The sequence below is a fragment of the Melanerpes formicivorus genome, unplaced genomic scaffold, assembly GCF_026170545.1.
Source record: "Melanerpes formicivorus ecotype bairdi unplaced genomic scaffold, bMelFor1.0.p_v2 SCAF_8, whole genome shotgun sequence".
Lineage (NCBI taxonomy): Eukaryota > Metazoa > Chordata > Aves > Piciformes > Picidae > Melanerpes > Melanerpes formicivorus.
The window spans coordinates 23,484,098-23,508,682 of record NW_027142360.1 but is presented as its reverse complement, the minus strand read 5'-3'; the positions used below and the strand labels follow the sequence as shown (position 1 = coordinate 23,508,682).

General features: G+C 44.2%; 1 protein-coding gene across 1 annotated transcript in view; it reads right to left on the bottom strand.

Annotated features, from left to right (window-relative positions):
* NUP205 (nucleoporin 205) overlaps positions 1-22,811 on the bottom strand; it is a 63,154-nt gene extending 40,343 nt beyond the window's left edge. Inside the window, exons 1-15 of the mRNA XM_068142725.1 lie at positions 22,744-22,811; positions 17,225-17,367; positions 15,480-15,651; positions 14,371-14,515; positions 13,497-13,656; positions 12,522-12,750; positions 11,575-11,739; positions 10,191-10,366; positions 6,669-6,785; positions 6,015-6,152; positions 5,015-5,165; positions 4,032-4,237; positions 2,177-2,359; positions 834-884; positions 196-405 (exon numbers count right to left, since the gene is read on the bottom strand). Of these exons, the coding sequence (XP_067998826.1) occupies positions 196-405; positions 834-884; positions 2,177-2,359; positions 4,032-4,237; positions 5,015-5,165; positions 6,015-6,152; positions 6,669-6,785; positions 10,191-10,366; positions 11,575-11,739; positions 12,522-12,750; positions 13,497-13,656; positions 14,371-14,515; positions 15,480-15,651; positions 17,225-17,367; positions 22,744-22,771 (2,274 nt within the window). The 5' untranslated portion in view covers positions 22,772-22,811. The remainder of the gene's footprint in view (positions 1-195; positions 406-833; positions 885-2,176; positions 2,360-4,031; positions 4,238-5,014; positions 5,166-6,014; positions 6,153-6,668; positions 6,786-10,190; positions 10,367-11,574; positions 11,740-12,521; positions 12,751-13,496; positions 13,657-14,370; positions 14,516-15,479; positions 15,652-17,224; positions 17,368-22,743) is intronic.
* Positions 22,812-24,585: the final 1,774 nt, after the last annotated feature.

Here is a 24,585-nt window from a genome sequence, read left to right as displayed (position 1 = left end):
GAAACAGGTTGCCCAGGGAGGTGGTAGAAGCCTCATCCCTGGAGGTTTTTAAGGCCATGCTGGATGTGGCTGTGAGCAACCTGCTGTAGCGTGAGGTGTCCCTGCCCATGGCAGGGGGGTGGGAACAGGATGACCCTCGAGGCCCCTTCCAGCCCTAACAATCCTCTGGTTATGCATTTTGTCAAGAAGCATTACTTTCTCAGCAGCTCTCCGGTAAGCTCTGGTGCGGAAGCGCAGAAACACAGCATCCCGCAGGAACTGGAGATAGGGATCAAAGCCAGGCGGGCGGAGACCTGCCCCCAGGTTGGAGGGGAAGGAACTCTCCACCAGTGTGCTGATGAGCCGACAGAAGGACCGCGTCAGAGGGTACTCCTCACATCGGGACTCGATCTCATTCAGTTCAACCTTCCCCAGGAGACAGCAAACACAAAAGGAGGGAGGGAAAAAAAGTGAAAGATTTTGAGGGAGGGATTAAAATATGAGAACAAGTAATAGAAGAACATCACCTGTGAATTAAGTCACAGGTTGCCTAGGGAGGTTGTGGAAGCCCTCCCCCTGGAGATGTTCAAGGCCAGCTTGGATGTGGTCCTGAGCAACCCGGTCTAGTGGAAGGCATCCCTGCACGTGGTAGGGGGTGTTGGAACTAGATGATCTTTAAAAGGTCACTCCCAACCAAACCATTCAAGTGCCAGGTTCTGCACTTGGGCCACAACCACCCCCATGCAATGCTACAGGCTTAGGGAAGTGTGGCTACAGATGCAGCCTCTGCAAGTGTTTCCTGAACTCCTATGCAGATGGTCAGAGAGGCTGCCTATGCACAAAGAAGCCCTTACCTCAATACCAATTGCTTGCCTCTGGCCTGGACTTCTTACAGTTTGTAAGATCTACAAGACAGACAGAGAAATTAAACAGGCAAGCAATACAATTCACATAATGAAAGTGCATCTCCACAGAATCATGGAATTGTTTAGGTTGGAAAAGATCTTTGAGATCAAGTCCAGCCATTCACCAACTCTGTCAGGAATATAAAGGTACTCATCATGTTTTAACTGTGAGAGTTAAGTCTCCTAAATCATCTTAAAGGAAAAAATAAGGTGGCTTTTTTCTGTCTGAAAGGCTGGATTCTATGTTGCACACTTGTATGCTTCCAGCTTTACCTCCTTAAAGATCTATTTCATTTAACAATAAGGAGGATGCAAAGAAGAGAAATGCTTTTTCACATTAATGATTTTTGTCTCGTATTGGCTAAAAGGAAAGATGTTTCCCTTGTTATCTGTCAAGAAACTGTATTTTAAGGGATATTAAAAGATAGGAAGTGAAGATGGTGAGCATTTAATGTACTGTAAGATGTCATTGTTGTCAAGGCAATTATTGGTAATTAACAGGAAACAGCAGTTGCAGTTCAAAGGCCTCAAGTTCCTCTAAATAAATCTGCAAGTAGCCTGAACCAGAATACATGCCATGAGCTCATCCCATTGTGATTTGTGAACTGGCAATACTGAGACCATTTTCTTTTGATATTCATCTTCCTTAGGACTCATATTTAAAGTTTTGCTCTGAAATCACAACAGAAGGGGAAAAAAGAAACACTTTTTGAAAGGTAGGACTTTTAATACCTGACCTATGCCATCTACCTGTGAAAGTTTTAAGACAATAACCTATAGGTGACATGGTTTAGTTGACTAGATGGTGTTGGGTGATGGGTTGGACTTGATGATCTCAAAGGTCTTTTCCAAGCTGGTTAATTCTATTCTATTCTAAAAGATAAATGCCTAAAAGCAGAGCTTTTTAGCCAGTCTCTCCTTTCCATGAGCATCCCTCAGCCTGGAAGAATATTACAGACCAAAGAACAAAACTGCCAAGCAGAAAAATATGTAATCTGCAGAAAGTTTGTGACATATACAGAGGGGGGAAAAAAATACATTGAACACACAGGGCTGTGTGTTAGAAAAACCTGTATTTACATGAAAGAAGCACAGGTCAGGAGATCTCTGAGGAACAAAACCATTCTGTCCCTTTCAAAACTGTTTCAAAATAGAAGTTGCATTAACTAAGTGAATAAAACAGCAACAAGAGCATTTATGGGGAAACACAAAACCATTGTACAATACACTGACAACTTCAACAAATTGGGATGCTGTATTTCTAAACCCCCCCAAAAAAATTCCTACAATACCTGTGTATATTCCAAGGATTGCCAGAGTGAAGCAGCTATTTCAGGAGATTTTCCAAAAGCAGTGAGGGTTTCTAATAGCTCTGCTTTCAAGACAGGAGGAATGCTGCACTGCAGAAGTCCCAGAATAACCACCACTGGGGTCCACTGAGGGTGCTCACAGAGAGCCAAGCGAGCGTTCTCGCTCTGCAGAGATCCAACAGAAAACAGAATTGCAGCTTCTTACCTTGAAGGTTATTCAAGTCTTACAAACTCTAACTCACAGTTCAGTATCAACAACTCTGCTTCACACCTGAAGGTACACAAACCATCCAAAGGATGCTAAACCGTTCCAAAGCAAACTACTTTAATTAACCAAAAAATCCCAGTGTACGACTGAGTACTAAACCTGTGCCTACCCACAGAGAAAAATTATGTGCAGAAGCTTCTTTTAACAACCAGGCAGATGTTGGTCTCTTCTCCCAGGCAGCCAGCACCAGAACAAGAGGACACAGTCTCAGGCTGCACCAGGGGAGGTTTAGGTTGGATGTTAGGAAGAAGTTCTATACAGAGAGAGTGATTGCCCATTGGAATGGGCTGCCCAGGGAGGTGGTGGAGTCGCCATCATTGGAGGTGTTCAGGAGGAGACTTGATGGGGTGCTTGGTGCCATGGGTTAGTTGCTTAGGAGGGTTGGATTGGTTGATAGGTTGGACACAATGATCTTGAAGGTCTCTTCCAACCTGGTCTATTCTATTCTATTGGCAACAAAGCTGGTGAAGGGTCTAGAGAACAAAGCTCATGAGAGGCAGCTAAGGGAACTGGGATTGTTTAGCCTGGAGAAGAGGAGGCTGAAGGGAGACTTCACTGTTCCCTACAACTCCCTGAAAGGAGATTGCAGTGAGGTGTGTGTGGGGGGGTGGTCTCCTCTCTAGTATCAGCTAATAGAATGAGAGGAAAGGGCCTGAAATTGTGCCAGGGAAGGTTTAGATTGGATATTAGGAAACATTTCTTGCCTGAAAGAGTAGTCAAGCATTAGAACAGGCCAACCAGCATGGTGGTGGAGTCACCATCCTCGAGGTGTTCAAGAAACGTGTAGATATGGCACTTTGGGGCATGGTTTAATGGCCATGGAGGTATTAGGTAGATGATTGGACTCAATGAGCTTAGAAGTCCCTTTCAACCAAAACAATTTTATGATTCAAGCACTGTAAAGGGACTTCAGCAATATTTTTATTATGAATTTAAATTGTATGTGGACACATGCTAGGAACCCAAAGGTGTCTCAGTACATCACAGAATTTGTAGGCTGCAGAGTCTGGTGGGTACTGAAGGGCTGAATGAACACTATCCACAATTACTCAGACAACTGACAATACAAAATCTGCACTGCAGTTTTATTCCCTTGGAATCCTGTTCCAGTCAATTCATGGCACACTTTACACTCCTGCTGTAAGGACATAAGGTTTCACAGTTGATCCTTGCCAAATTTCTACCTTTAAAATTCATCTCTTATTGCCTTTTCAAACTTGAACTGAATGCAAAGAAATTTCTTACTAGGTAATCATTTCTTCTGAATATACCTGACTTATAAAAGACATCTCCATGGCACCCAAGTGTCAGGAAAGCAAGAAAATCAGTAATGCCAGCAACACAGGGAAAGGTGTCATCTCTTCCTGCTTCACAGACTGCACGTTTGGTCCTAACAGCTATTGCTGATGCTTCTCATGCTTTTGAGGTTCACTAACCAGATTACAATATTCCTAGATAAATTTGCCCTACATATTTTTGGTCAAGTGAACTTCATTGCTTAATGGTGTAATTTTGCAGGGGGAAAAAAATCATCTATGAATAAATAAAGCCAAAGAGAAGATTACTTACCCAATTCACTATAACAGTGGTCAGCTGCAAAAAGGCAATTAATCCATCCTGTTCCTTCTGTGTGATCCCTCTGAGAGGCAAGTGACGATACTGGACACTGTCTGCACTTGGTAAGTCCTTCCTTAAGTGCTCATGATAAAGCATCAAAGAGTGGAAGAAATGTTCCCAGGAGACAGGGCTGCCACCTGCTCCTTGGATGTTTTCCGCTGGAAAAATGACAAACAGGCGTCAAGGTTTTCTTGCTACTCCTTCACAGGGTGACAAGGAGGGTAGTTAAATTTAAAAGGAACACTTTCTTATCTAGAGGCAAAAATGCAGTTCAAAGTAAAGCCATTATTTCTGAAACTAGTGGCTCTAGTTTGAGGCTTGTGGGGTTTTTTTTTCCCTGTTGTGTGGAGTGGGGGGGGGGGGGGGGGTTGGTTTTAACACCGACAGTAAGGTGCTAATACAAAAAGCCAGTACAAGTTAAGTTTTGGGTTTTCTGACTCAGAGTGGCTGCAGCATTGTTTATATCTGCAAAGTAAAGGAGTTTTCCAGTTTGATCAATGCAAAACTAACAAAACACACAGGCCTGAGCAGCATCTCTTACTTTGAGAAAGCTCTATTGTATTACAGGGAGCAAAAAAATTCTAACAGAACAAAGGGCTTCTGAAAAATGTCAGCTCAGGGAAGATGACTATTTGCTAAATACATAACTGACCTCATTTTGTATTTTACAGTAAGGAATATTGATATTCTGCATCTCTTTATGGTGTCAAGGCACAGCTTTTTTAATTATGTTACTTCTTTAGGTGAAATATTTGCTAAGGTGCTCAGATATTTAATTATCTAATCACTTCCCCCCACCACCACCCAGGTCAAGCCTTCCAATTTCACTTTAGTAATGAAATGTTAGAAGTGTGAAGCCACAATTCCTCTGAGTCTTTGTATTTTTCTACAGAAAAGAAAGAGCTGATAAAGAGCTGAAGTGTCACTTTTCTTACCATGACTACTGCCATTGACCTTTAGCAAACTGAAGCAGTAATGAGCACACTGAGGCCCACTAGCCAGTCCCCGCAGCATTTTCAAGTACGGGATGTAAATTGTGGAAGGAAGGAGGTCTCCCATTTGCCTAACAAATTTTGACAAGACAACCTGGAACAAATGAAAGAAAAACAAAACACAAAACACACCCAGTCTTTAAAAATAAAAATCAAATCTGTGTATTTGAGGAAAACAATAGGAAGGCAAAGTCAAAAAGCAGATTCTAATGTTATCAGGGTAGGAAGTGTCGAGGGGTGGAACCACACAGGCTGGCCCATTCAATGTCCCTGCAGGTGACACCCGTGTTTCAATGAGGAAATAAACAGCATGACATAATTCAGGCTATTGCAAATAAACTAACTCTCCAGTTCTGTATTTCAAGAGATAAAATTTACTTCAGCTCACAAACACTGCACAGCAGTACTATTAACACTTCTCACAGGGCAAGTTAAGTGATATTGAGGAAGATTTCAATGTGCTTGTTAGATCCCTGCACACTGACTCACATGGCAGCTCCTCCCAGGGCCATTGAAGGGGGTTTGCAGACTGCACCCAGGCACAGCTGCCTGTGTTTTGAGTAGGTTTTGGGATGTATCTGCTCTGTCTCATAGTAGGTTTAGCCTAACATTGCACAGTCCTTCAAGAAGCACTGAAGGCTGACAGCATCCTAGGTACCCAAGGAGTTTCAGAACATCAGTTTAGATTGCTTCTTCATTCTAATATTAGGTTCTGTTTCTGATGGGCTATAACTTCTGGGCTTTAGGTAATTACCCCAAACTACTATCAACAATAACCACATTATGCAGAGCAGGACACATGCAGATAAGTCACTAACAAAAGACAGTATTTTCTTGGATGCTAGCTGTAATAAGGACAAAACAAAATCCTTTGCTGCCTGGGGTGGTTTTTATTGCTTTACTTTCAAGTTACTAGCAATTACTCAAGGAAAATCTAAGTAACCTGGCGCTGAGGGGGTCTCTGATGAGCTACTCCAAGGTAGGATCCCATGATGGTAGATGTCTGCAAAGGCTCTGATGGACACCAGTATTCCAGGGCAAGTTCCAGATTAAAGGGGTCCTTCCTATACAATTCAGCAATCTATCAGAGAAAGGAAAATGTTAGAAAATATCAACAATAGAAAAGAAAAGATGATTACTTGAACAACAAGCACTGCTGCTAGATAAGCTAAACACACTGGAGAGGCAAAGCATCCCACGGCTGGTGTTCCACTCCTTTGAAGCCCCTGAAGATGACAGCTTCTAAATAGCAATATCAGAACAACTGACAGCCTAAGAAATTCGAGTCAAACTTTCACAACCTCAATCATTACAGACTAAACCACTGCTAAGAAAACAGTGCCATTTCTCAGTTAATCACTTATGCACCTTGATGTATTAACTACATGACTCTTCATTAACAGCAGAAGCCAAGGCAGTAAATTCATGTCTTTGCACGATGCTATAGGAAGTGTCTGTGTTTTACTCCCCAAAAAAAAAGGGAAGATCCAGCACCGCAGATTATTGCTTAGATAAAGGGTTTTCTGCTGAAGGAGGAAAGTCACAATCATTTTTTTTTTTTGAGAGAGAGAGTAATTTAAAAGGAAATAGGGCTTACTAAAAGCATTAAATGCTCCAGATCTCTCCTCAGGGAAATCGGTGGTTCATTACCCATCTGAATGCTCATGTGGATCATGCGCGCATCTTCATCAGCGCGGTTTCTCAGCTGCTTCACCTACACGTTTTATGGAGTGGAAAAAAACAGTGGACTATACTTAGCTAAGAATGGAAAACAGCAGAAATAATGGAATTGTCTAAAGTTCTTAAAAACTAAGAAAGACAATGAACTTGCATGTACATGACAAAGAACGTTCAGTTGATTGGAGTTTTTTTAACCCGCTCCCCCACCAAGAGCTTACATTCACAGAATGTCTCTGGTTGGAAGAGATCTCAAAGATCATCCAGTCCTGCACTTGACCCAGCACTGAAAGGTCAATACTAAATGACATCCCTAAGTGCCAGGTCCACATGCCACTTGAACACCCCCAGGGATGGGGACCCAGGGGAGTTTTAGGCTCGAGGTGAGGAGAAAGTTCTTCACAGAAAGAGTTGTTAGCTGTTGGAATGTGCTGTCCAGGGAGGTGGTGGAGTCCCCAACCCTGGAGGTGTTCAAAAGGGGATTGGACATGGCACTTGGTGTCATGGTTTAGTAGTCATGAGGTGTTGGGTGACAGGTTGGACTTGATGATCCTTGAGGTCTTTTCCAACCTTGTTGATTCTATGATTCCACCACTACTCTAGGCAGGTCATTCCAGTGTTTGATAACCCTTTCAGTGAAGAAATATTGCCTAACATCCAGCACCATTCAAATATAATAATTATTATATTCAAATATATTCATTATTCATATTCATTATATTCAAATTCAAGTGCATATTCAAGAACTTCCTTACTGCCAAGGCCCTAAGTTCAGAGCTAAACTCCTGAACTTAAAATCATAGCAGGTTTTTCCAACTGACTTCACCAGATCCTCTGATTTGGGCCCAGAAGGTGGAGCCTTCTCTTTTTACTTCAAAAGCTACATGAGGTAGTTTGGACACAAGAAACAAGATCACATCTGTTCTAAATCTAATATGGCAGCACCCTCAGCCTGGCTCAGCCTCCAAATATCTTCATTCAAAAAAAAAAAAAATCTATGTTACATCTATTCCATAAATACTCATCATTTTACAGGCACATCATTCATCTTTCATGAAACACCACCACCAATATAGAACTCCCTCATAAAAAAGTTCCCACTTGCATCTGATTAAGGAACTTCCACAAAATATACCTCACATATTCCTCACACATTCAAAGGATTCCTAAGGGCCACTGTGTCTGTATTACACCACTGCATGCAACCTCCAAAGGATGTCCAAAGCCCATTAAACATGGCAAGTGCTGCATGCAGGCAGCCAATCCAACCAAAACATTGCTGTAAAGTCATCAACATGAATTTGACTGAACTGACATTTCATGTGTTCTATAGGTATTCTGTGGGCTAAAAAAGACAGCTTGAGAGAACAGCAGGCAACACCAACCAGTTACAAATAAAGAGTAGAGAGCATTTAGAATAGAATAAACCAGGTTGGAAGAGACCTTCAAGATCATCCAGTCCAACCTATCATCCAACACCATCTAATCAACTAAACCATGGCACCAAGCACCCTACTAAGTCTCCTCCTGAACACCTCCAGTAATGGTGACTCTACCACCTCCTTGGGCAGCCCATTCCAAGGGGCAATCACTCTCTCTGTGTAAAACTTCCTCCTAACTTCCAGCCTAAACCTCCCCTGGCGCAGCCTGAGACTGTGTCCTCTTGTTCTGGTGCTGGTTGCCTGGGAGAAGAATTTAGGTTTACAACAAGGATGCTCTCTACTCTCAAGGCTCAGATACTGTTTTTCCTGCCAATATTGTTCTGTGAAGTTACAAAGAACAAAATATATTTTATCACACTTCTTGCACATTGAAAAAAAAGAAACTATTTGGCAAGTCTGCCTCCAGCTCAACACAATGAAGGTCACAAAATGAAGCCTCCATCAATTAAATAAAATCATTTTCATAGAACTTTCATTTTCTGTGCCTAGCTACAAGGTCTTGCACAAATGAAACTGTTGCAATCGCTTCCAATTTCCTCTTTAAAACCTTTGTGCAGCATTTCTACTGTTCCAGTAAAAAAAGCAGCTGCTCGTTTTCCCCACAATTCATACTGCTGAAAAAGCAGAATGCCTCCCCTTCAACATGGAAAAGATCATTAGCAAAAGAATAAATGAAAAATGAGACCACAAAACCCCCTAAGTTAATGTCAGTTACAGTACTGTCTGTATCAAAAGAAACAAACAACCACCAAAAAAACCCCCACCCCACACCCGCATGCATTGCTGTCAGTTTCAGCATTCATTTCGGTTTTAATCATGAAAAACAAAACAAAAGCACTCCAAGGACTTGTTAAAAATCTCATTCTGCTTCAGCATGGAACACCATCCCCAAGCTGTACAGATTCCATCAATCGAGTTTTTGAACTGCAGCACCTCAAGCTGAAGGTCGTGTCTCAATCTCCATGCTACTAATGTCAGAGATCATGTAATGGTAGGGGTTAAAAGGGACCTCTGGAGATCACTGAGTCCAACCCCCCTGCCAAAGAAGGATCACCTAGGAACACAGGAATGCATCCAGATGAGTCCTGAAAGTCTCCAGAGAAGGAGACTTCACAACCTCTCTGGGCAGCCTGTGTCAGGGCTCCCTGCACCCTTACAGTAAAGAAGTTTTTCTCGTGTCAAAGTGGAACACTCTGTGTTCCAGTTTGTATCCGCTGTCTATTGTCCCTTTTCCAACCACAGAATACCACTGAAAAGAGACTGGCCACCCACCCTTCACATATTTATAAGCATCAATAAGATCTCCTCTCAGTCTTCTCTTTTCCAGACTAAACAGCCCCAGGTCTCTCAGCCTTCCCCAATAAGACAGATGTTCCAGTCCCTTAATCATCTTCATAGCCCTCTGTTGGACACTCTCAAGTACATCCCTGTCCCTCTTCAACTGGGGAGCACAGAACTGGACATAATACTTCAGGTGAGGTCTCACTAGGGCAGAAGGGGAGGAGAGCCTCCCTAGACCTGCTGGTCACATTCTATTTAATGCACCCCAGGAGACCACTAGCCTTCTTGGCCACTAGGGCACATTGCTGTCCCATGGATACCTTAGTGTCCACCAGGACTCCAAGGTCCTCCATGGAGCTGCTTTCCAGCAGGTCACCCCCTAGTCTGTTCTGCTGCATGGTGTCATTCCTCCCCAGGTGCAGGACTCTGCACTTGTCCTTATGCCCTTGTTCTTCATAAGGTTCATCTTCACCCAGCTTTCCAGTCTGTCCAGTTCTCACTGAGTGGCCACACAGCCTTCTGGTGTACCAGACACTCCTCCCAGTTTTGTATCATCAGTAAAACTGCCGAGGGTACACTCTGCCCCTCGTCCAAGTGATTGAAGACTGACCCCTGGGGAACACCACTAACAACTGGACTCTGCACCAGGGATCACAACCCACTGAGGGCTGCTGGATTTGTTACTTTGAGAAGCACTGTTCACACAACAGAAAACTTACTTTCATTGGCATGAGAGTGAGGAACTCTGTGACAAGGTTATGAATCTTACGAATGTAGAATTCTTCCTGGTAGAAGTTTTCAGACCCCACAACAGATTCAGTCAGGAACAGGAAGACATTATCAGCAACTGCTAGCTCTGCCATGGCTTCATCAGCCTCAGTGAATTCTGCAAGAGCTAGGCAATAAAAACCACAGGATGGAAAATGAATAAACTGCAATTATCTGTCACCAAACAAAATACACTTCAGAATACCTGGCTGACACATAAATCAACAAGCTTCTATCACCTGTGGGTTTTCTACTGTACGGAAAAACTCTACACTGAAAAAGACAAGTTCATGTTGGGTGATGATCACAGAATGTTAGGGGTTGGAAGGGACCTCTAGAGATCATTTAGTTCAACTCCCTGCAGGCAGGATCACCTAGGGCAGGCCACACAGGAACACATCCAGACAGGTTTTGAAAGTCTCCAGAGAAGGAGACTCCACAATCTCTCTGGGCAGCCTGTTCCAATGCTCCATCACCCTCACAGTGAAGAAGGTTCTCATCATGTTGAGGTGGAACCTCCAGTGTTCCAGCTTGTACCCATTGTTCCTTGTCCTATTACTGGGCACCACCAAAAAGAGCCTGCCACCTTCATATTTTCAAGCAGACTCAATTCTGACCTAGCAGGGAGCCTGGAAAGCTTGTGAAGTACAGACAGGAAAAAATTCCAGTAGATCTGGCCTCTCAAGATACTGAGATTTAACAGGTACAGAACCATAGAGGGGTGTGAGTCAGAAGTGACCCTAAAGAACATCTAGTTCCAACCCCCTCAACATGGGCAGAGACACTTTCCACTAGACCAGGCTGATCAAGACCTCGTCCAACACTTACAGGGAAGAGGCATCCACAACCCCCATGAGTAACCTGTTCCAGTGTCTCACTGCAAAGAATTTTGCCCTAATATCCAGTCTAAATCTACCCTCCTCAAGCTGAAATCCATTCCCTCTCATCCTATCACAAACAAGCCTTTGTAAAAAGTCCCTCCCCATTTGCAGGTGTAAAAGCCTGAATCTGTTCTGAAGTGCTCAAGGTGACACTAAAGATGCTCAAATGCAATCTTCCACATTTTTCAGTACATTAAAGTCTCTTCCACTCCAATGACACACTATGCAATAGAGCTGTCTGATAACCAATTATTTCTAAGCCTGTGTACATTTCAGAGCAATTCAATTCTCAACAAGCAAACTCCCAGACTGAGAGAGCTTCAAAGGAGCCTGGATGGTGATTTTCTCATAAAGGTCAATAGTAATACTTCAAAAAGGTAACAGATACTTTGACTTACACCACAGCCAAGCTCTGAATACCCATGTGCAGCAACTGCACCTTAGGGTATTTTACCTGTCACATCAGACAGCTGAGATATTCCTCGTAATGCCAGGGCCCAGGCTAATCTAACAGTAGCTTGCAGGCCTGGCAGTTTCCAAGGCTGGGACTCCTGAAGCCGAGTGTGTATGGTTGCTATGTATTGCCTTTCAGCTAGCAGAGGCAGGCGGTGCAGCAAATCTGCAAGAGAAACCAAAAAACCTCACTGGAAATCAGCATGACAACAAAGATGCAAAATGCTCCCAATTTGTTACTGATCAGCAACAAAATTGGTTAAATCACAGAATGGTTTCAGTTGGAAGGGCTGTTAAAGATCATCTAGTTCCAACTGCCACGCCATGGGCGGGGACACCTTCCACTAGACCACGTTGCTCAAGGCCTCATCCAACCTGGCCTTGAACACCTCCAGAGAGGGAGCATCCACAACTTCCCTGGGCAACCTATTTCTGTGTCTCACCTCCCTCACTGCAAAGAATTTCTTCCTAATCTCCAGTCTAAATCTGCCCTCCTCAAGCTTCAACCCATTCCCTCTCAACCTATCACCACAAGCCCTTTTACAAGTCCTGCCCCACCTTTCTTGTAGACCCCCTTCAGCTACTGGAAGACTGCTATAAGGTCTCCCTTGAGCCTTTTCTTCTCTAGTCTGAACAGCCCCAACTCTCAAAGCCTGGTCCCTCAGATGATGTGCTCCAGCCCTCTGATCGTCTTTGTGGCCTCCTCTGGACCTGCTCCAACGGTGGATGCTCTTCTTGTGTTGGGGGCCCAAGAATTTTAAGCAGTACTACAGGCAGGGTCTCACCAGAGCAGAGCGGAGGGGCAGAATCACCTCACTCCTCCTGGTCACACTTCCTTTGCTGCAGTCCAGGATACAATTAGCCTGGGCTGCAAGTGCACATTGCTGGCTCATGTTTTATTTCTCCATCTGCAGAACACAGCCTCTCTGCGAAAGCTGACAGCATTACCTTCACGATCCTCTGTGCCTTGTTCCAGGAAGCTAACATCGAAGCAGTAAAGGAGAGCCATGAGAAGGGACAAGTTCACACCATCCAACGAGCCATCAGCTTCCACTGTCACCTTCTCCAGGTAACTTATGAGGATTATAGTGTCATCCTTACTCAGTGGCGACTGGCAGGTCCAGGCAAACAAACTTTCAGCCAAGGACTGTCTGCATTCTTTAATGAGGTCAGAAACCTTTTAAAGAAAGGATCAAACAAAAAATAATGAATATAAACACTCTAACAACATACTCTATTTGTCCTTATCAGGCCATCAATATGAGTAGGTTAAACTACAAATCCTCTAACACAGCAGCTGCAGAAAATGTTGCATTTTTTTAACTGCTAAACAATAAACACACTTTTGCTTGTTAAATACATTCCTATTCCTATGTATTACATATGAGGTGTGAGTGAGGTGAGATAACCTGGACAAGTACATGCAAGCCAGCATATCTGTCAAGGTCATGAATCTACACAGAACCTTTGTAGCTGTAAATGTATCACAGAAAATTCACAGTTCCCATCTCTGGCACTGGCAGTTTTATCCAGTTATGGTCATAGTCTTCCCCTTGCCCTGAAAGAGATACTCTCAGCTGACCATACTAATATCTAACCTTTAAGACACTGAGAAATATGAAAGACATTTAAAATTAGAAGCTGCTTCTCCTAGACAAAATATTTGTATCCATCAAGTGTGCTCCAGCATCAGGGAGCAACAGCGAAAGGGAAACACAGGATCCCACACTGGCCTAGGACAAGCTGTAGAGTAGTTAGTATGATCCTTCAGCTAATGACAGCTTGCAAATGTAGAGAACAGAGACTAGAAAATTAAAAAACAGATGAAATGGAATCTCACTCTGTATCTCTTGGAGGTCTAACTCTGTTCTAATCACCTGTGAAGTAATTCATGCAGAATATTCACCCCCAGGGGATATTTACCTCCTTGCGATGCTTCTCACTGCCCAGTCCTCGCTCCCTCTGGAGTTTGTCAAATTCATTGTTCAAATCAATCTGAGACACAAGGGTGAGGATCTTCTGAGTCAAACCCTGCTCCATTAGGTCATCTGTGAATCGTGTTGTCATGGTCATTAACTCTTGGCTATAATGGAAATACATATAACAATTAATCATACCAGCCCCAGGATAATGAATCCTACCAAATGTTACGTGCTTTATTTGTTGGAAAGCCTACAACTGCATTTGGATACATGAGATAACTAAATGTGCACTACCAAGCTGCAAGCAGTGCCCTCTCAAAGCTTAATGCTCCATGGGTACAAAGCCTTTAGCAGTTCAAGAATGTGGAACATGAGAATACATATGGATCACAGGTGACAAGTTATGTCACTCAAGGGCTGCTCAGCCTGGAGAAGAGAAGGCTCTGGGGAGACCTTAGAGCTGCATTTCCACATCTCAAGGGGACCTACAGGAAGGCTAAGGAGGGACTGCTTAGAAGGGCTTGTAGCAATAGGACAAGGGGCAGTAGTTTGGAAGCAGAGCAAGGTACATTTAGGTTGGACATGAGGAAGTTCTTTACAATGAGTGGTGAAATACTGGAATCAGGCTGCCCAGGGGTGTGATTGAAGCCCCATCACTGAAGACATTCAGGATCAGACTCCACGTGGCCCTGGGCAGCCTGATGCAGTTGGAGGTGTCCCTGCTGACTCAAGAGGGGTTAGACAAGACGGTATTTGAGATCATCAAGTTATGAGAAGGAAACAAATTGGATACTATTTATACTCCCTGGAGTCTAATTAGTCCTAAAAGCATTCAGAGCTAAAAGCTTTGGCCAGCTCATCACACTAACACAGACCTGAGTTCAAATGTCCACGTCTTGCCTTGGCGTGACTGGATGAGGGTTCGCAGCGAATTGGCAATGCATCTCTTTCCATCCCAGTACAACAGAACAGCCACTAGACCTCTGGTAAGGCCAGGAAAATGAGGTTGCTGGTGTCCTCCTATTGAATACATTTCCATTTAGTCCCAGGAAGTTGGATGTATAGATTTTGACCACAGCTCTGCATCTTTGTCTTTCTAATTGCTGTACAAGTGTAGCATTCACAGTAATCATTGTCACTCATCGTCACTCGGATTTGTTTCTGGCACTTAAAAGAAATCACAACTCTTTTGGGTGTTATTATCAAACCTGATACTCAACTATTAAAATACTAAAAACAAATAATAAAATGTTAAAATAAACAGAAGTGCAAGTCCATAAATGCCCTCATTTACATGGGTACCTACCCACTTTAACAATCAAATCAGGCTGATTATCAGCAAATCACCTTTTCTTCATTCAAAATGAAGTTTTCTGTCTGAATTTACACTGAAAACCCAAGTTCAAAACAGAAAGAGAGGTTGACTTGGAAGATGATAAATTTGCAAGCTACTTCATGGTATTTTTTTTTTAAGCTAACAATGAACAGCAACTAACTGTTGCTAATAACTACCAATTATGTTTTAATAACTCTGAAATCAATTTTCTGCATGCAAAGCATGTGCCACTTTCCAGAATACCTTTCTTACTCATCACAATCATTTATTTTAATCCAAACAGAGTTAAATATCAATGCCTAACTAATAAATAACTTGAAGAACCAGTATCTCTCACACTGCTTTATGGGGGAAAAACCAAAACCATCTCAATTAACTGTTTTTAAACTATTCAGTGATAAAGTACATTACAAAACCACCTCAAATTATTCCCCCTTTTTGCAATAGCTGCATAAAATATGAACAGTAAGGTTCAGAGCATTGTTATGGTATTACATTACAGTGACAGCAGATTTCTTTTTAAGAACATTCTATATTAGGAAGCCAAGGCCTTGATTGAATCATGCATTCATGCTCAGCATACACTTCAACGAGAAGGCCCTATTTAAGTTGCATTTCTCCAGCTCTTAAATATTTCCCCCTTCTCACCAGCTAGAAGGAGCTCAACAGCTGCCAACTCTCCAATATCAAAGAGGTCACTGAGGATAAAGGCTTCTCTGATGAGTTGCTCTGGCAAAAGCCTAGTTCCCTGCTGACCCTGGATAGCAACCCCTTCTGTACTTGCTTTCTGAATTTTCTCATGCTGCTGAACATTCTTTGGCTGCAAGACAAACAAGCATCGGAAGTTACTCAAAACAACCAAATCAACTGCTGCATAAAGCTTTACACAGGAATGCTTGCTCACAAATACAGCTCTGGCAGGTCAGGTTGCCATCATAAAAACAAAGGCAGTGGTTTTAAATGCAGAGATAGTAAAGGCATTCTAAAAATGCCTCAGCCTCGCACAGCAACAGCCTCCTTGTGGCAATGCACCGGAAATCATCTTACACTGTCAATGCTGACATTCAGTTGGTTCCAAATAATGGAGATTGAAAGTAAATTTGGGTACAATTCTCAGCAGGGATTGGAGTCTGATCAATGAAATACTTGGGACCTGTTATTAAAGAACTGCTGCATTACTCCAGCACATGATTTTCTGTGTCTTTTTTATCCTTTCCTGTTAAACTCAGGCACTAAGAGACACTGTCAAATCTAACTGTCAAATTGTCTGACCTGCAAGTTTATAAAGCAATATACTATTTCTGAAGGAACACCACTGAAAAAAAGAGACATATCTTGTGCCCAGGTGGCCACAAAGGCCAATGGCATCCTGGCCTGCATTAGGAATAGTGTGGCCAGCAGGAGCAGGGAAGTCATTGTGCCCCTGTACTCAGCACTGGTTAGGCCACACCTTGAGTCCTGTGTCCAGTTCTGGGCCCCTCAGTTTAGGAAGGATATTGAGACACTTGAACGCGTCCGGAGAAGGGCAACGAGGCTGGGGAGAGGCCTTGAGCACAAGGCCTATGAGGAGAGGCTGAGGGATCTAGCATTGTTTAGCCTGGAGAAGAGGAGGCTCAGGGGTGACCTCATTGCCCTCTACAACTACCTGAAAGGTGGTTGTAGCCAGGAAGGGATTAGTCTCTTCTCTCCAGCAACCAGCACCAGAACAAGGGGACACAGTCTCAAGCTGTGCCAGGGGAAGTTTAGGCTCAAGGTGAGGAGGAAGTTCTTCACTGAGAAAGTTGTTAGCCATTGGGATGTGCTGCCCAGGGAGGTGGTGGAGTCACCATCCCTGGAGGTGTTCAAGAGGGGATTGGACGTGGCACTTGGTGCCATGATCTAGTCATGAGGTCTGTGGTGACAGGTTGGACTTGATGATCTCTGAGGTCTCTTCCAACCTTGGTGATACTGTGATATTTCTAGTTACTACCTTGTGATCCATTAGCCAAGAAGCAGTGATTTTTAACACATCATCTCCCATTCCTCACAACCCACATTCTGTGTTTTGTGAATTCATGTGCTCTGTGTTCGTGAACCAAAACCCAACAAAGTAGTTTTGAGCTTTATTTCAGACACAGAAGAGTAGTGGGGGGAAAAAACTAAATGCTTGACTGATGGATCATCAGGTACTTATACCAATCCTTGCAAAATAGCATTCAAATAACGAGCAAATATGATTGTAGATGCAATTCATCCTGCACAAGACACACATTCTACTGACAGTAGAGCAAGATTGCCTATTTTTGTTACATTCTGTAAGGACACAGAAAGAAAAGAATGGTCAGGGCCTAAATGGTAATACAACACAAGAGAGAGTCTCTAAGTCATTCCACAAGAAAGCAGAGGCCCAGTACCGGATTTCTGAAGAGAGAAATGAAGTCGGATTTGTGTTTCTTCAAAACCTGGTCGAGGCGATGAACAGCTTCAGGTTGCCGTTTCCAAATGGCATTCACTACAGTCTGCCATATGTCCTTATATGGACCCCACAAGCTGGCAGCTAAAAGAAGAAGAAACAAAATGCTTATGGAGAAAGAAAGAAAACACATTATTTCCACACTATAATCAGTAAGCAGACCTCTTTAACTTCTTGTTAGCCTCAGCTTGACAGTACAGACCCTTATGTCCACCAAGCCAATCATGGTTTCCTTGCTTAAGGCACCAAAAGTGACATAAAAACCTAACTGCAATCAGGGAGCTAGAGAAGCACAAAAGATGATGTATGCAGCCAAGTTCTGGTCCTGAAGTCATCTCATAAAGGTATTTTATAAAAGCTCTGTAATTTTTCATCCTTAGATGCCTAAGAAATTGCATCCTCTTTAGTAAGATTGAAGGATAACCAAGAACTGGACAGCAGACCTGAAACCAGAATGTGACTTGGCACGGCAGGCTTCCTGTTTGCCACTCTTGACAGAAGCATCCAAACCAAAAATACCCAACACATGAAGGAGTGAAAATGAACAGTAGTGCTGTCAGAATTTGTCACATGATTGCATCAGTCTGTATAGAGTGAATTAGAAACCAAAAATGAAAGACTAAAGGCAGTGTTACATAAGAAACAAAATTCATAAGCATAAGGACCTTTTCCTTTCACATTTTAACTTACCAGATAAAGACAAATACTTTTGGTTCCTGAGACACATTTGCTGCTAACATTCTGCACAGGAATTTATGAATTTCCTTTACTAGAAGTAGACAAACTCACATTAACAGAAGTACCAAAATGCTTCCCTTGGCAGATTTCAATTGTGTTTGTGGGTGTTTCAGATTCTACAAACCACAAGTCACTTCAAACATACCAGAGAAATGTATTACCAATTGTGGTGTTAGCCTGCAAGCTACCACATAACTACTGCCTGATTGCAAGTCATGTTATGGGGTTCTGAGCAGTTGCTGAGATGCTCCCTGACCATCCCTGGAGGCATTCAAGAGGGGATTGGACATGGCAATTCATGACATGATTTAGTCATGAGGTCTGTGGTGACAGGTTGGACTTGATGATCTTTGAGGTCTCTTCCAACCTTGGTGATTCTGACCCAAAGAGATGTAAACTAGCAATGGTTTTCACAATTTTTCTAGTGGAAAAGCTTTCCACTGCTGCCTTCCATCATTCAGAGGAATGAACATGCCTGCTACATTAATTCTGAAACATTAAGTCATGTTTGTCAAGTCATCCAACTGAAAAGAAGGGAAAAAAAAACCAACTAACATTTTCATAGAATCAGTAAGGTTGGAAAAGACCTCAAAGACCATCAAGTCCAGCCTGTCACCACAGACTTCATGACTACTAAATCATGGCTCCAAGAGCCACGTCCAATCCCCTCTTGAGCACCTCCAGGGATGGTGACTCCACCACCTCCCTGGGCAGCACATTCCAATGGCTAACAACTCTCTCTGGGAAGAACTTTCTCCTCACCTCCAGCCTAAAATTCCCCTGGCACAGCTTGAGACTGTGTTCTCTTGTTCTGGTGCTGGTTGCCTGGGAGAAGAGACCAAACCCCTCCTGGCTAGAATCACCCTTCAGGTAGTTGTAGACAGCAAGAAGGTCTCCCCTGAGCCTCCTCTTCTCCAGGCTAAACAACCCCAGCTCCCTCAGCCTCTCCTCATAGGGCTGTGCTCAAGGCCTCTCCCCAGCCTTGTTGCCCTTCTCTGGACACACTCAAGAGTCTCAATGTCCTTCCCCAGAGTTCTTCCAATCTTGGTTTTAAAAATCAGAGTATTTCAGTAACACAGGTCACAAAGTGGCCACATTAATCATAAAAACAACTGAAAGGGCAATGATAACAACTGCAAGTGGGTCATGAACAGCAGAAACCTCTGACATTGGCTCTGTTTCTGGAGTTGATAAAATAGAACTACTCCTTGCAGAGTGGCCTACATACAAAAAATACCAGCATTCCACTTAGAAGTGGCTTAAGATTGGGGTTTTTCCTCCCCTTTAAAGTTCAGGGTAACACCATGGTATAAAACCAAGTACAGAGGCAGTATTTTACCTTCACACAGCTCATTCTGACCAGCTCTAACACTGAAGGTAAACCTGACTAGGTGCACCAAAACCAACCATATCCAAATCTCACCTTAACCTTAACCTGCTTATGTTAAGCCAGCAAACAAGTGGTAGCTACTGTGATGTGAAGATGCCCCTCTTTTTCATACAGTTGAGACACCACCCCAAACTATTGCAAAATGTTCCATGAATGCCCTGAATGCTGAGGCAGTGTAAGCCAATTTAAAGTATATTGAGTGAGCATGGAAACAGGAGCAGGTCTCAGAGCAAGACCACTGGTTTCAGTCTGCATCAGAAACAGTGTGGCCAGCAGGAGCAGGGAAGTCATTCTGCCCCTGTACTCAGCACTGGTTAGGCCACACTTTGAGTACTGTGTCCAGTTCTGGGCCCCTCAATTTAAGAAGGATATCGAGACACTTGAATGTGTCCAGAGAAGGGCAACGAGGCTGGGGAGAGGCCTTGAGCACAGCCCTATGAGGACAGGCTGAGGGAGCTGGGATTGTTTAGCCTGGAGAAGAGGAGGCTCAAGGGAGATCTTATTGCTGTCTACAACTACCTGAAAGGAGGTTGTAACCAGGTAGAGATTGGTCTCTTCTCCCAGGCAACCAGCATCAGAACAAGAGGACACAGTCTCAAGCTGTGCCAGGGGAAATTTAGGTTGGAGGTGAGGAGAAAGTTCTTCTCAGAGTTATTGGCCATTGGAATGTGCTTCCCAGGGAGGTGGTGGAGTCACCGTCCCTGGAGGTGTTCTAAAGAGGACTGGACGTGGCACTTGAAGCTGTGGTTTAGTTAGCCATGAGGTGTTGGGTGATAGGTTGGACTTGATGATCTCTGAGGTCTTTTCCAACCTTACTGATTCTATGATTCAGTCATCACTACCTAAAGTGTCTTGGAAACAGCAAACCATTAGCAAATCTTCATCACTTACATTCTGTTACAAAGGAAGAAGCCACATAAAACAAGCACAAAACCAACCCAAAACCCTCTCATCCCAAATTCAGCTCTAGCAAAAACCATCATCGTTTATGATGTATTTATGGTGGCAGCAGAGCTACATCTGAGATGACAGCCTCTAAATAAGGATAAATCCTCTGTCCTTTTTAAGCACCAGTTTTTTAATCATACAATGTTGCCCCTGCATAGACAAATTAATTTAAAACAGCTACTATTACCAGACAAATAACTCCACACTCCAGACTGTAACTGCCTGTCCCATATGAGTTCAGAGATTTACTTCCACTTGAAACAGTCTTTTCACTCTTAAATTTACCAAGTCCAATAAAAACTAGGAGCAATCCACAGCCCTTGCCAAAAGCTGTTCAACTATTATCCTGGCCCATCTGCTTGCTCCTGTCCCTACAACATAACTGCCTTCCAGGAGCCAAAACACATGTACTGTAAGACATGAAATCAAACTAAGGATCTAACTTTCCTGACTGAAAACTAATTTAAAAAAAAAAGTGTTTATTTTCACCAGGATGACACAGAATGATAGAATAGAATCACAGAAAGCCTTGAGTTGAAAGAGGCCTTAAAGATCATCCAGTTCCAGTTTCCATACCACAGGCAGGGAGAACCCCCCCACTAGATCACGTTGTTCAAAGCCTCACCCAGGCTGGTCTTAAAACACTTTCCAGGGATGAGGCATCCACAACTTCTCTGGGCAATCCATTCCTGTATCTCACCACCCTCACAGTAAAGAACTTCTTCCTAACATCCAGCCTAAACCTCCCCTGGCACAGCTTGAGACTGTGTCCTCTTGTTCTGATGCTGATTGCCTGGGAGAAGAGACCAATTCCCACCTGGCTACAGCCTCCCTTCAGGTAGTTGTAGACAGCAAGAACGTCTCCCCTGAGCCTCCTCTTCTCCAGGCTAAACAACCCCAGCTCCCTCAGCCTCTCCTCACAGGGCTTGTGCTCCAAACTCCTCACCAACTTTGGTGCCCTTCTCTGGACACCTTCCAGCATAACAAAGACAACTATGTCTGTTCCCACAACCAATAAAATATAACATAAAGCAAAATCTTCATTAGTTCTAGTGCCACATCTGCTTTCATTTTCATTTTTCACATAACGAAGTCAATTTCAAAGTTAACATGTTTTGGGGTTTTTTTGTGAGGGGACAGGGATGTAGTTAATTCAGCTAGATCAATGTATCTTCTCTGTAAACTTTACTCCTTGCTCAACACAGAAATGGAACTTCTGATCTTATCAACTAGACACTATGACATATGGAGCAGGCTCTTCTTGGTGGTGCCTAATGACAGAACAAGGGGCAATGGGTGGATGTTGAGGCACAGGAAATTTCATGTAAATATGAGGGGAAAAAAAAAAATATCACTGCAAGGGCAACAGAGCACTGGAAGAGGCTGCCCAGGGAGGTTGTGGAGTCTCCCTCTCTGGAAGTATTCAAAACTCTCCTGGATGCGTTCCTGTATGATGTGATATAGGTGCTCCTGCTCTGGCAGGGGGTGGACTGGATGATCTTTCACGGTCCCTTCCAGCCCCTGAAATTCTGTGATTCTGTGCCATATACCACTCCAGGTGCAGGACTTCTGCCCATGCCCATATTCTAGTCACAACTGCTTCTCACAGGGTCTCCATTCTCCCTTTATTCATCTGATGAAGCTCAACATCAGCAAAAACTGTGTTCAGTTTTGACTGAGCAAGACAAGGAAATAGGGAGCAGGAGAATAGAATGAATGAGGAGAGGCTGAAAGAATTGACCTTATTCAGTCTTTCAAAAGGAAGACTAGAAAGGGATGGGAGCTTTGTTGCCTCCAACATCCAATGCAAAGGAAATCAGCTCAAATTTCCAGAATCCCCGTGCAGCCTGCCACAAAATTCAGGACTTATTTCTTCCTTGCCTTTTATCGCACACAGCATTAAGAGACGAGTGCAATTCAGAAGCGATGCTTAATCACACAGACACTGAGTATCCTCTCGAACCAAGAGCGGCCTTTGCTACCTCATTTCACCAGCTCCATGTGCTCCATGGCAGGTCCAGCCAGGCATGGCAGCATCCCTGCCCGCAGAGCTCCATCACCCTGCCAGACAGCTTCCCGCGGCCTGAGCGCCCCGAGTACCACCGGACGGGAGGAGACCCACATGGAGGTCGCTCTCCCCACCGCCTGCCAGCACCACGGCGGCGCCCATAACCTGGCGCCCCGCAGCCCTGCCCGCCGCCTCCTCGGGCCGCGCCGACTCCTCCCGCCCAGCCTTCGCAAAGCTGCCGTCCCCAGCTCCACAGGCGTTGAGAAGGGACGCGGGGCCACGGCACCCAGACCGCCCGGCAAGGCGCAGGCCGGGGGCGGGGAGGGGTCGCCACGACGAAGGCAGAGCCAGGGCCCGGCGCTCACGCTCCTCTTACCCGAATTTACCGCCAGCGGCGCCGCCATCTTGGCGAGAGGGAGGCGCGATGGCCGCGCCGCCGCCTGAGGAAGGCCCTCCAACACCCCGGGCTGCCCGCCGCGGCGCCTCACGACGAGCCAGGCACCGTCCCGCCAGCTCCTCCAGCCGCGAAGGACGGGCAGCAGGTCCTACGATTTCCCCTTCCTCAGGCTTTGGGGCAGCCGAGGTAGCGACAGTTAAGGAACGGTCGTGGCCGCGGCTCCGGCAGAGGCAGGCGGCCGCCGCGGGCGCTGCGCCGCGGGCTGTCGGGAGTTGTAGTGGCGGCGGGAGGCGGAACCCCGCCGGCTCCTGGGGGTGAGGCGATCGCGGCTTTTTCTGGCACAAGGTACAGCTTGATAGTTTATCGTGCCGAGCTGGCTGCGGAAAAAGGAGAGCACCGAAGTTTTGCCTTCCCACGTTCACTCCTCTGTCGTAAATAGCGCGTTGCCTCTGTGGCTGGGGGATGAAGGCAGTGAGACTTGCCTTGCCAAGAAGGGCGCGGGGGTATGAGTAGATAAAAAAGCTGGGCATGAGCCAGCAATGTGGGCTTGCAGCTCTCTCTCTCAAGTAAATCTTACTCTCAGCTGCATCAGAAGTGGTGCCAGCAGGACAAGGGAAGTGATTCTCCTGCCCCACTCAAGCTCTTGTGAGGTTCCACCTGGAGAGCTCTGTGCAGCTCTGGAGTCTTCAGCACAAGAAAGTTATGCACCTGTTGGTGAGGGTCCAGTGGAGGGCTACAAAGATGGTCAGAGGGATGGAACACCTCTCCTGTTAAGAAAGATTGAGAGTGTTTGGTTTGGTCAGCCTGGAGAAGAGGTTTTAGGGAGACCTTTTTGAAACCTTTCAATACTTACAGAGGGTCTATTAGAAAGATGAGGACAATCTTTCTGGCAGGACCTGTTGTGACAGAACAAGGGGTAATGGTTTTAAATCAGGGGAAGGTAGATAAAAGGAAGAAATTTTTTTCAGTGTGGGTGGCAAACACTCACCCAGATTGCCCAAAGAGGTGGTTACAAGCCCCATCTCTGGAAGCCTTCAAGACCAGGTTGGACCTGGCTCTGATCAACCTGATGTAGTTAAAAACATCCCCACTCGCTTCAGGAGGCTTGGACAAGATGATCTTTAAAGTTCCTTTCCAACCCAAAACATTCTGTGATGATTTGGTTTCTCTTTCCCACTTCCTTTTCCATATCATGCTGAAGGGAGTCTCTCCTTTCAGGGCTTACCCTATAAGTGGTATTCATTGAATCAGGCAAAATGCCTCAAGTCAGATGCTGCACCAGATGCTGACAGAAAGTTTTCAATTTGTTATTTTTTTCATTGAAAAAAAGAAACTGCTATTATCCTTTCTATTTTTTTTTTCCAAAACAAGAATGATTTCAGTTTCTATGGTTTCACATTGAAGTCTCCCAGAAAATTAAATAAGCAATGTGCAAATGTTTCAGTGATGGATGATCCTTATGTAAAATACAGATAATTAAACCAGCATTATTTGTTAAAACCAGTAAACTAAGTCTTTTGGTCAAGTTTGCTAGCAGGTGTGTGTGATTGAAAACTCATTTCTCAAGCATCAATTGGTGAACTATAGTTTACAATCTTGTGAGGAAATAAAAGCAGCCCTGATTGATAGGGATTATCCTTTGGGGGGGAAAAAAAAGGCTATATTTAAACTCAGGTGTGTGCAAGAAAAAGAACAAGAAGAAAAGAAAGCAAAAAGGATATTTGTACATGTATGTGTATGGAGCTAAGGAACAGATACTAAAATCTGAAGTCAATTTACCACCCTTTGTCCTAGGAGTAATCAGTTCTCTTCCAGAAATTC